The 12,673-nt window shown below is 42.9% G+C and overlaps 1 protein-coding gene across 8 annotated transcripts in view; it reads right to left on the reverse strand.

Annotated features, from left to right (window-relative positions):
* Nucleotides 1-357: 357 nt before the first annotated feature.
* The window catches only part of Thrb (thyroid hormone receptor beta), a 349,517-nt gene continuing 337,201 nt past the window's right edge, over nt 358-12,673 (reverse strand). For all 8 annotated transcript variants that reach the window (XM_090322288.1, XM_090322280.1, XM_090322256.1 and 5 more), the window contains 2 exons: nt 9,267-9,525; nt 358-4,243 (listed from right to left, as the gene is read on the reverse strand). In XM_090322288.1, coding sequence (XP_090178414.1) covers nt 4,002-4,243; nt 9,267-9,525 — 501 coding nt within the window. In that variant the 3' untranslated portion in view covers nt 358-4,001. The remainder of the gene's footprint in view (nt 4,244-9,266; nt 9,526-12,673) is intronic.

Raw genomic sequence — 12,673 nt, forward strand, 5'->3', positions numbered from 1 at the left:
GAGAAAGAGATGGCATAAATCATCATGTCAGCTCATCACGCCCCGATAGTGTTTGTATCCAGAATGTGTGCAAACAGTGTCTCCTGTCTTCCACTGTGCCCATAGCCTTTGTGAGAGATGCCTGAGCCCCGAGGAACACAGGCTTCTGATTGTCTTGTGCACTAGGGGAGTCAGTGTGAGCTGAGCAACAGAAAGCCACAAACAGCATTTTACCTGCACAGTATTGCTCTTGAAGGCGGCATTAAGTAATGTGGAAACACACTAGAAATGTACACTTTTTGCATCGGCAAATATTTATACAGCACAGTTAAAAATTCTGTGATAAGGCCAAACCTTTTTCTTTTCCTCCCTAGTCTGTTTTTTTTTTAAAAAACTGTGTGTGTTTTTAATGCATTTTTTTTAAAGATGAAAGTGAAACATTTCAATTGTAAAAAATACACACCGGGCAAATCCTTACCTGGATAATAAATATCTACATCACAGTACAATAAAATTTCTTCTCTATAAAATTTACATATAGATTATAGCCTGTCACTATTAAAAGAAGCACTAATGCTAATATTTCCATATTATTAAAATAACAGGAAAATTATGAGCTTATTTTAGAACCTGATGCCATCACCATTGGAAAGGGCAGAGATTCAAATGTTTGCCAGCACTCTCCTTTTAAGGAGGAAGTGAGGCTTGGTTATCCACTTAAATTAAGTTCATGTAAAAAAAAAGGTTTAGCCTTATAAACACTGGCTACATTTCAAAAACCATGATAAGACCGATTTCATAATTTATGACTCATGCAGCAAATGGTCAATATGACACGAACAGGTTCGAGTTCCACAGAATAAAGGTGTCACATAACAACATCATGCTCTCAGGGGCTCTGCAGGGCCACGAGGCTGTCTGGGAGTTATGGGGAGCTGTGTGGAGGGGGAGGCCAAGGCCGATACACCTGTCACAGAGCAGAGCCGGGCCAGGCAGCCCGGTCTCAGGATGGAGCTGCAGACCGAGGTGGTGACCCTGAGGGCACAGGTGGTGGCAGCGCTGGGCTGGGTTGAGGTGTCAACAGGTCAAGCGCGTCTTCGAGGACGGTGACTAGAAAAAGCAGTGAGGCAGCACGTGATGGTGGTTTTTTTTTTTTTTTCTTTTTCGGCAGAATCAGAAAGAAGGAAAGATCTTTTGTTAGATTCTAGCAATTCTTCACATCTAAGTTGAAGAGCAAGGTATATCCGAGTGTACAAACATACCTGTTCACGCATGTCCGTGCCCACATAACAGGTGTGGTGTGTGCACCAACTCCTACTCATCCCTAAAAATAAGTGATTTCTAAAGAACCCCCCATCAATGGGGGGAAATGTCTTCCCCACTATAGTGCACACTTGATTTGAAAGTCTGAACAGTGGTAAGGAGAAAAGAGTAAAGTAAGTCAGAATAAATCCCTTAATCTGATTGCCTGTTATAAGATGGAGTCTTATGATGCACTAAGTATCCCTGCTAGCTTCAAAAGGAATGAATGGAGTCCCTCCTTCCAGCAGTCAGGATTCTTGGAGTCCTTAATACTTTTTCCTTTCGATTGTTCTACTCAGCACGAAATACTCAGCCTTCAGCAAGGCTTCTAGACCAGCCGTTTGCCTATTTAAAGGCAGTTGCTCAATAAGCTGAGGATGAAAATTTGCTTGGGGCTGGATGGATTGTTGATATCTAATGTGCCAGCCATTTGGCCAGGGGCCAGCAGTGGCTAAATCCTCAGCCCTGTGATGTTGCTGGAGAGAAACAGATGAAGTAACTTTCCCCACAAACTCCGATGCTCTCGGAATTTCTGCTTTTGCTCAGCAACTCACCTGCTGGCTTCTCCCCCCTTTCCCTTTGGGAGGAAAATATTTCTCCTATAGCAAACTTTTTTGATTCCTGGTAGAGTGCTGAGTGTTTTTCAGAGTTTCCTAAGGAGAGTTCACAGAGCGAGCCAAGATGGTCTCAGAGCAAGGAAGGAGACTGCCAGACAAAAATGAAGCCAGCACTTGTAGGTACCAAAGGCAGGCACTCTGCCGATGAATTTCATTCTTACCATTTGAATGTCTTCACATTGTTTTTCTCATTTCCTTTCCTCCAGAAGCCAGTTTAGGTGATTTAGTGCATCAAATATATCCCCACCCCACAACCCCTCCTCAATTGTTTCCAATCACACTTGGGATTTTCAATGCTGGTCCTTTTTGTACAAGGCCATTCTGCCTTCCTCTGATGAGTGAATTAATATTGTGTCATATATATATATATATATGTTTCTTAATTGCGAAGGGGCCATACCCTTTGTGTAATAAGCTAGATATTTAAACAGGAAAGAAATCATCAAAAGAACCACATATCCCTTACATAATTTCATACAATATTGAGGATCAGTAGGCATTTTGGAGACCATAACTTATTCTGATTAAAAACAAAAAACAAAAACAACCTAAGGTCCTGAATCTACTGGCTGACAGAGCATAAACAAGAATGCAGGCACCCTGACTTCTCCAGTTATGCCCCACTAAACCTGAAATTAAAATTTCTACTTGGTTTTCACAGTGACTTTCATTCCTTTGTAGGTAACTCTCACTGATATGGCTTATTTTCCCCAATATTTCCAGGATAAGGCAGTAAAAGGCAGGCAAGGAATAGTTCATATCTACTATGCCGGTGAAGAATGAGATACATTCAATTGCATGGGTACATTCTTTGCCCATTTTCTGGTGTTAAAGTGATGATGTGTCACCATTTGTTTTCTGGACACAACTACTCTCATTGGTCATTCGAGTGGGCAAGCTGGGCATGGAAGGGAGAGTGTTTCCATAAGTAGTCCACAGGAGTTTCCCTGTTGAGTATCTGTCAGGGTAACATTATTGAAAGGATGGGAGGGCCATCGGCATGACCAGTGTCAGAAAGTCGAGCTATTTAGTACTTCAGAATCTGATGGGAAAGGGGACTGAGAACAAAGCAAAGAGCTTGAGGGTGTAAGAGCAGAGGACAGCATCATCCAGCCTCTATACAGGAACCCTGCATTTCCTTCAACTTTAGATGCACCTACACTAATCTCTCCCCAGAATTCATCCCAGCAAGACTAAGGAGTTCAACTTTCTATTGCTCCTTGATTAGAAGATTTGATCCACAGAGAAATCTTCGGTTAGCTCAGCAATAATGCAGCTTGGGGAAGTTTTTTCAGGACCTTGACAGAAGACAGACCAGATGCGATTGAGAATGGGCACCTCCCTAGATATAGGTCTGATTTTTGTGGGAATGTGGGGAGCCTAAACCCACAGGACAAGTCTTCCTGAACATTTTCTGCTGTGAGGAGAATTTTGGGAAACTACCAAAGATTCCTAATTTGGGGGAGGAGCTCACTGAAAAAAAAGTTTTCTTCCTGTGGCCCCAACCAGTCAAATTCCTGTATACCTTGGAGCCACTGGTGAAACTTGAATCATAGTTACAAAAAATGATAATTGAAAGGACGGCTGATATGTTAGGACACAAATAGTCCTGTACATTCCTCCTTCTTGGAGGGAGGAAGAATGCTGAACACAACATGCTCCCGAAGAGTGGAAATTAGTGTGAATCTTTCCCTTACAAAGCTACCGGTCACATCTAACTGATGATAGGTGATCTCTGTTCTGTTCGCTTGAGCCCTGGAAAGAATCAGGATCAGATAGTCTAACTAAATTGTCTTGGTTTTCAGGCTTCTTTAGTCTTCTGCAATGCCATTTTGGCTCACTTAGGTCTCTGATGAGGACAGGTGGGAGCTGGTGATGGCTTGGTGCTGGTGAAATGATCCTTCCCCACCCCACCTCTACCTCCACTGCTGTGAAACCTCCAAAGCATTCACATCCAAGGACAAGAGAAGTAAATGCAATAGTGACAAGTACCTGTGTTTACACGCTCCCTCCAGACACAAAGAAACAAGGAAACAGAGAGCTTAGGCAATGGAATGAAATGACACCCAGCAGTGCTGTAGGAATTATGAGAATGAATCCAGTCTAATCCTCGAACACTTCCAAGAACAAAGGGGGAAAGAGCTCTGTGGGGCATTCCACCTTCATGTGGAGGAAGCGGCTGGCGTGGCAGGCTCCGATCATCCGCAGGTCTGTCACTTTCATCAGAAGTTTTGGCCAAAAGTGTGTCACGTGGTGTTTTCGGTAATTGATATAATGTTCAAAGGCCAGCAGGAAACTGTCTTGGTATTTCTCTATTCTCTCAACACAGGCCAGCCCTGGGCGATCTGAGGGGAAGGAAGCAGAAGAGTATGAATTCAGGGGCAGATATAGTCCAGGTCCAGTTGTTTAGAGGGTGGTGAGAAGAACTCGGATTTTTTGACCCCTAGAGATGGGCAGGAGGCACTATGCACTTGGCACCCAGGGGCGAAGTTACAGGGAGTGGCAGTGCTTGGTTCAGGTAAGTGTTTCTAGTTTATGCTGATCATTGTCTTCTTCAGTCTGAAAGGTGCCGCCACCCTTTCCTAGATTAACGCAGTTTGGCACATTTTTGCATAGTGAGGGACAAGATTCTGAGTTTCCATAGTCTGCCCAGGAGAGAGGACAGACAGACTTGGCAACGAAGAGGCAATGGGAGGAGTGAGAAGAGACTGCAGACTTCACAGGAGGTCTGGATTCCATGGGGCTCCATTCTGAATACCAGGTGGGAAGATAACCAAGTCCCTCAATGGTGTGGGGCTCTGCATAAGACTTTCAATATCCTCCCTACGTGATCTCTGGATTACTTATGATCGAGGGCAACACGAACGCTATGGAAAAGGCTTTTCTACTTAGCTGCTAAGGAAGTGACAAGAAGGGAAAGCCAGTGCATGTTCACTTAATATAGATGCATTTTCCCTTCCAAATATTCTCCACCAGTGGTTGGTTGAATCTGTAGATGGCTTGAGAACATGGAGGCCCTGATGCACCTTTTGTTTGTTTGTTTTTCTGATACATATACACCTCTGATAAAGTTTCATTTATAAATTGGGGAAAGGAAAAGATTAACCATAATAGCAATGAGCAACTGTAAAGAACAATTACAACATATTATAATAAAAGTAATATAGGGCCAGGAGTTTGGCCTAGTGGTTGAGTTCTTGTCTAGCATGCACAAAGACCCAGGTTCAATTCCTCAGTACCACATACATAGAAAAAAGTCAGAATGGTGCTGTGGCTCAAGTGGTAGAGCTCTAGCCTTGAGAAAGGCTGATGACAGTGCTCAGGCCCTGAGTTCAAGCCTCAGGACTGGCAAAAAAAGTAATATAATGTGGTTTCTCTTTTCCCAAATAACCTTAACCTACTTTTTCAGATACAGTGATTGCCTGCTTTTAAAAATTTGCATATGCAAATTGCCAACGTTAATACTCTTGTGCTTTGGGGAGCACTGCTAAAGGAAATAATTTTTTTGTCAGGTATGGGGCTTGAGCTCAGGGCCTGGGTGCTGTCTATGAGCTTTTTTGCTCAAAGTTCTCTACCACTTTGAGCCATAACGACCCTTCTGGTTTTCTGGTGGTTAATTGGAGATTAGAGTCTCATATACTTTCCAGCACTGGCTGGCTACGAACTGCAATGATCAGATCTCAGCCTCCTGAGTAGCTAGTGAAATAATTGTTATCTGAGTAGATGCACAATGATAAGTATACAGTGGATGTGAGCACCGAGATGCCTACTAAGCCACTCGTGGGCAGGTAGTGTGTACAGCATGAATACTCTGCATAAAATCTTGGTTCATATCCCAGGAGAGGGAAAACAGGCAGGAGGAGTTTCCATCATGATACTCAGAATGGTACATAACTTAAGACTTCTGAAATTCTTTCATATGGAATTTTTCATTAGTAGTTTTGGATGATTGACTAAAAGTAATTAAAACTATGAACCTGAAACCACAGAGGAGGGAGTACTGTCTCTTTTGTAGAATGGCAGCCATGTGGTATGGTGGTTTGGGGAACTAAATTGAAAAGAGGGGACTGTGAAATGAGACACACCAGAATCACCTTGTATGGAGAAGAGAAAGTACCAGTGGGAAACCAAAGAAAACCATGACCACAGAAAGCCTGGAAAATAATCCTAGTCTTAAAAACCCCTGTTCTCTCCACTGCATGTGTCAGACATGAGAAAGGGATAACATGAGAAGGACTGATGCTATTGTTCAGACAGGATTATCCAGGCTGTGAGCCCTTGGATAGCAAAATCACTTAAAAACCCTGCTGAATTCCTCAAACCAGGCAGCAAGCATGCTCTCCTGCTCAGTTATCATCAGTTGGCTCTTTGCAGCACTGATCAAAAGGATGCTCGGTTACTCAAGGTCATTAACATAAACTTGGAAATATAAATATAACTATATAGACATAAGTCCATGATGGGCATATATTCTATAGACATATTGATGCATAGATTGATATAGATAGATATGTATCTGTGACATACAAGGGCTCAGCTTAATTTTAATTTTGTTCTTAAAATTTATGTGCCAGTGATTGCATCTAGAGATTCCATTCTTGAATACTTGTGAAACTTGACATTTGAAAGATGATGTAAAAAAAATCAGTGTTAAAATCTTTTAATTAAAAAAAACCCAAAACGGTTGCAAGTGTTGAGAGTCCAGTTGCTGGAGGGTCTGTAGTAGTTGGATACTACATAGTGTTCTGCTTTGTGTAAAAGGAGGTTGCAGGGTGAATGTCTCTTACCACCCTCTGAATCTACATGAACCCCATATGGCCTTTATGACATATGGGACAATACTGTTCTGTGGATCTGGTGGTTCCCTTTGTTTTTTTTCTTTTTGTTGGTCATGGGGCTTGAACTCAACGCCTGGGCATTGTCCCTGAGCTTTTTTTGTTCAGCACTCTACCACATTGAGCCACAGCGCCACTTCAGGTTTTCTGGTAGTTAACTGGAGATGAGAGTTTCATGGACTTTCCTGCCTGGGCGGGATTTGAACCATGATCCTCAAGTCTCAGCCTCCTGAGTAGTTAGGATTATAGGTGTGAGCCACCAGCACTCAGGTTGATTGTTCCCTTTCTTTTCCTGTCTTTCTTTGAGCATGCAGGAATTTACCATGCATTCCTTTAAGTTTTGATCCCAATAGGAAATCAACATAATGTTGCTTTGGATATATTCTTTCCAAAGGAAAAACTAGCTTGGATTTTATGGCATTAAAATTCTGTTTTGATAAGACATACAGATGAGATGGTCATATAAGTGATGGAGAGAGAATGGACTGACATTTTGTTGGTGTGCAAATTACATTACACAGGTTTGTGAAGAAAGCAACATTTGAAAGATGAACTTTTATTTCTTAAGACAACAGATCTTACTGGGAAAACAGAAATATGGAGGAATTTTTTTCCTATGGGGTGTGTGTGTGTGTGTCTGTGTGTCTGTGTGTGTATGTGTGTGTGTGTTAGTGAGATCATCTCAGCTAAAGAGCCAGAAGTAGTTGCACATATCTGTAATCCCAGTTAGGTAAGTACTGGTCTCACAAGTGTGAGGTACTGAGTTTAGCATCCTATTACTTAAAAAAATTATAATGGAAATGCCAGACAGAGCACTGACTTAGAAGATAAGGCTGCTGGGCCAGGAGTGTGGCCTAGTGGTAGAGTGCTTGCCTAACATACATGAAGTCCTAGGTTCAATTCCTCACGACTCCATACAAAGAAAAAGCTAGAAGTGGTGTTATGGCTCAAGTGGTAGAGCGCTAGTCTTGAGCAAAAAGTGTTCAAGGACAGTGCTGGCAAAAAAAATATTAAAAAAAAGATAAGGCTGGGGGTGTTTGTAGCTTTTGTGTTCTAACATGTAGGCTTTATTTGTCAAGTGTACGAAATCTTGCTTGTGATCTTTTTTTCTGGTCTATCAGTGCTATTGAAAATGTCCCTAAGTAGGATAGGGTTATTTAAAATGTATAAGCATGTCATATGACTATCAGCAGCTGTTCTTCTAGTCAGAGGACTTAGATGGATTGTTCAGTTAGGTGCTTGGCCATGTTGGTTTAGATCTTAAATGTCTCCTCAGCCTTCTGTGCTGGAGACACAGTCCCCAGTGGTTCTGCATGCACAGAAGTAGAGGTTTATAAGAGGGTGGGAAACAAAAGGTAAGAAAGGGGTCCCTTCATAGGGTCCATCCACCAATCTCCGAGATGGTTCATTGGGCTAGTCCGACTATTTGAGATTTGTCATAAACAATGATTGAAAAAAAACCCCACTGCTCTAAAGAAGTCTGCTGTAACTGAATTTCCTGTAACAAATGCATTTCTAGATCATTTTAAGAACTATGACTCTCAAGTATAAAGGACTCTCAGTATACTTGTGGGTGCAATTTTATTCCTGTATTCAGTGGAATTAAACACATCTGTGTCATCAGAAGACGGCCCCTTCCATGGAGACAGACAAGCAGGAGTTACAAAAGAAATGTCAAGAGCCAAAGAGAATGTTCATCATGCTCAGAAATCAGCTTTAGTTAAAGTCTAGCTTCCCTTACACACTGTGGTATGTTGTATATTTCCTATGATATAAACAACAAAGAAGTGTCATCATCACCATCACCATCACCATCATCATTATCATCAATAATTAGTCACACACCCCTTACAGTTTTGACAAGGAACTATGGTGGGCTGCCTATTTCTTTACAACTCCATCTGGCAGTGGGTTGCTGAACCAGGGCAGGAGAGTGAGGACTGGTTGGCTCAAGTGAACGTGGCTGATGAGACTTAGGACTGGGCCTGCAACTTTGGTGTGCTCACCACACTCCCTTGCAAAAGCCAACAACTGTGGAAGAAGTCTGATGACCTGCTAAGATGAAAGGCTGAGCAGAGAGGAGAGTGAAGTGGTGTTCAAAGGCCCATTCCTCAACTTCAGCCATCTTGGATATTTTATGCACATAAATTTTGTATTGTTAAAAAAAAATAAACCCTAAATTGTGACTGTGATTTCCACACACAGAACTTAACAGGCAGTGGTTTGGCCACTCGTATTTCTATCTAGAATATATAAAATCAGAAGGTGGCAGAGCTGGCCACAAAACAGGCTAGGTGGTGTCTGCTGGAGATGGGTCATGTCATGTCTTTGCTTTCTTTCCACACCCCTGGGAGAATTGCAAAAAGTATCAGATACCCGACACCCTGGTCCAGTTTCCAGCTCCCTGGCAGACCCCATCATTTCTCCTTGAAGGAGAGTGAGCAGGGATTGAAAGCTTACTGAATGATTTAAATTAGGGCTAGACACAGGCATTTCCCCCCACCCCTGTCCACAGTAAGCTTGCCATACTCACCTGAGGACATCAGCAGGACAGCCTGGAGGAGGGCGACTTCCGTGTCATCCAGGTTGAAAGAGGACAGAGACATGCCCAGGTCAAAGATGGCATCTGACACCACCCCAAGACCTCCATTTTTCAGCTGGCCCCGTGTCACAGCCATTTCTCCATTCAAGGTTAAAGTCTCGCTTTCTGGGTCGTAGCGCACGGCGGCTCGGAGTGACATGATCTCCATGCAGCAGCCTTTGAGGAGGATAATCTGGTCTTCACATGGCAGCTGGAAAGAAACAGCCACATCAGCAAAGCACAGGACAGCTGCCTGTCACAGGCAGTAAGAGTCCTCCTGTGGTCTGGAGCCTAAGCCTCTCCCTTTCCCAGCGTGGTGGCAGGATTCTGGACCACCATTTATTAAGCTGGAAGTTGGTGGTGCTTCTCACTAACTTTAATCTTAGTAGTTTGCATTTTTTTTAAAGCCAGATAGAGATGTCCTACTGAAACTGTCACTCACCCCTTTCTTTGGGGGTCTGGAGTATGCCTCTGTGTGGTAATTGTACGAGAGCAGGATTTTTGTTAAACTCATCAGTGTTTGTCTTGTGGCACCTAAGCTTAGCAGCAGACTCATGGTTTAATAGTGACAGTGCTTCAGGTTTTTATTTTTATTACTGCTTTTTGCCAGACCTGGGCCTTGAACTCAGGGTCTAGGCATTGTACCTGAGCTTCTATTTGCTCAAGGCTAGCTCTCTACCACTTGAGCCACAGTACCACTTCTGGCCTTTTCTGTCTATGTGGTACTGAGGAAATGAACCCAGGACTTCATTCGTGCTAGGCAAGCACTCTAACACTAAGCCACATTTCCAGCCCTAAGTGCTTCTAAGAGCAAGTTTCTTTCTTGAGTATCCTCAAAGGCACAGTACTAGGAGATCATTGACAGATGTGGACTAGAAACAAGGCTCAGAGATAGAAAAGGCTCTCCCAGTGTTGCCCAGTGAGTGAAGGGCAGATTTGAGACCAGAATGCAGACTTCATGGCTCTTCCGGTTATGTTCTTTATAGCAACCCAGACAGGAGAATTGCTTAGCACCATGAGATCTTTTGCTGGTGTTGCAATCTCACTGTAAGCTCATTTGCTTATTCTGTTAATTAGGATTTGGGATAATAGGATAAGTAAATTTTACAAAATGTTACTAAATAGGATGTTGCTAAATTTTGATAAACTTCATTTATGTAAATCATACATAATATCTTCCTCTTCATTAAATGTGCTAACAACTTTCTGGAAAATTTTCTTAGAGATTTCGAGCTATTCCAATAGGTTATCATGTAGATGAGCTGAAGCCCAATCTCCTCTACAGAGCCAGCTGCTTGCCAGCTTTTACTAGCTCAGAGCAGTATCCTTGGTGTTTCACATTGCTTATATTTTCCTACAAAATAAAAGTCATTTGATTTTGAGATTTGTACACAGATTCTCTCCTTCCACCCATTGAGAACTGACTGGGATGTGCTTTTATTTAGGTTTTCCACATGAATGCCTCAATTACAGCCTAAGGTTCCTGTCCAGAGGTATGGCAGGAAGCAGGAATCTTGTGCCTGGTAAAGTACTTCGCAGGTGAGAGGAGAGGAGGCTGGTGTGGGCAGAGGCTGGCTACCCAAGGCTCTGGGGTTCCCCATTTTAGCTCCTCAGGCTCAACTGAGGTCTCTTGAAAATCACCAGTCCCACCCACAAATATCTGCACTTCTCCAGGTTCTCCAGTAATACTTCTGCTGCAGGTATTTGGGCCCCATTGTGTGTGTGTGTGTGTGTGTGTGTGTGTGTGTGTGTGTGTGTGTTTTACCGGGGTTTGAACTCAGGGCCCTGAGCTTCCAAGGCAAGTGTTCTGCTGCTTGAAGGGCATCTATAGTCCTTTGAATTTAGTGATTTTAGTGATTTCTTTTTCCTTTCTTCTTTTTTTTCTGAAAAGGGTTTTGTACTTTTTGCCTGAGTGAGCCTCTTACCCCCCCCCCCCCAGCATAGCTAAGAAGTGTTTACTACCATGCCAAGCTTGTTTGTTTGAGATGGGGTTTTGCTAGCTTTTTTTTTTTCTTTGTTGGTCTCTGCTGGCCTAGAATGGTGATCTTTTTGTCTTTGCTGTCCAAGTAGCTTGGGATTATAGGTGTGAGCTCCTACCCCCCCCTCCCTGCAATGGACTGTACTCTTGAGAACCCCTGGAATAGAAGAGCAATGAAAATTTGTAATTGGATCAAACTAATTTATCTGTCACAAAGTATGCAAACTCAGGCAGGCTCCATCTTCAAAGTTAGATCTTATTGATGAAGTCAGTTGAAGTCTTCTTTTTAAAAAAACCTTTTGATGACCAGTTTACATTTAAATAAAAGCGGAATAAGTATTTGCAAAGGATCACCCAGGGCTTAGCAACTGGGCCAAATGCCTTTTTCTTAAGGGGTTTACAGCGTCCTGATGAGATTTGTTTCAACACATGGTGAATAATCTCTGTGGCACCTGCCACAGACCTTCATTGTGAGAACAGGCCAATAAGGGCCTGACAGGCAGTGGGGAGAAGCAGGAGGCCTCCACAGGCTTCCTGTCTCCTTAGGACAGAATCATTCAGGCTGATGGGCAGAGACGTTGCACTCGGAGTGGTTCTCAAGTGTGGGGTTTGGCTGCTCTACTGATAATGGCTGTAGCGCTCACAAAGGCTCCGTGTCATACCAGCCTTCTTTTGTAGGTGGGCAGAATCTCAGTAGAGTAATTACCCCACAGACACAGTTTGAACTGCAGATGCATGAGACTACATTTGGCAAGAGTTCATTTCCCTCTGTGGGTATATAAGATTATAAGGTTGTAAGGCGGATGGGTGCTCAAGAGTCTAAAATTGTCTTTGCTGTTATAGCGCCTCCCATACTCTTGCAAATTGGAGATGGTAAAGTATCATGCATATAAATTTGCTAAGTTTCCATAAACAATGAAGTGTTGAAAGACAGAGGGAATTGTGACAGCAAGGCATTCTCACATTTCTAGAGGAAACTTGGAGAGAGAAGCTCACCGTAATTCAGGCTTGGAAAGCCCGACTCCACCTTCGTCCATGCCACAGACATAGGCATGATGTCTGTTACTTCAGGGAAACCTCCTCTTCATTCTCCTTATCCCCCTCCTCTCACTGAATTTTCTTTTTCAGTGGTTCACATGCATAAGTTTTTTTATTATTATTTTGCCAAACGTTGGGCTTGAACTCAGGGCTTGATGCTGTACCTGAGCTTTTCTGCTCAAGACTAGTGCTCTACTATTTGAGCTACAGTTCCACTTTCAGCTTTTTTTCCTCCCAGTAGCTAACTGAAGATTAGAGTCTCACAGACTTCTGCCCGGATTGGCTTTGAACCACAATCCTCAGACCTCAGCCTTCTGAGTAGCCAGGATTACAAGTGTGAGTC

Source organism: Megascapheus bottae, chromosome 2 (genome assembly GCF_031878675.1).
Source record: "Megascapheus bottae isolate mThoBot1 chromosome 2, mThoBot2.hap1, whole genome shotgun sequence".
NCBI classification, from domain to species: Eukaryota; Metazoa; Chordata; class Mammalia; order Rodentia; family Geomyidae; genus Megascapheus; species Megascapheus bottae.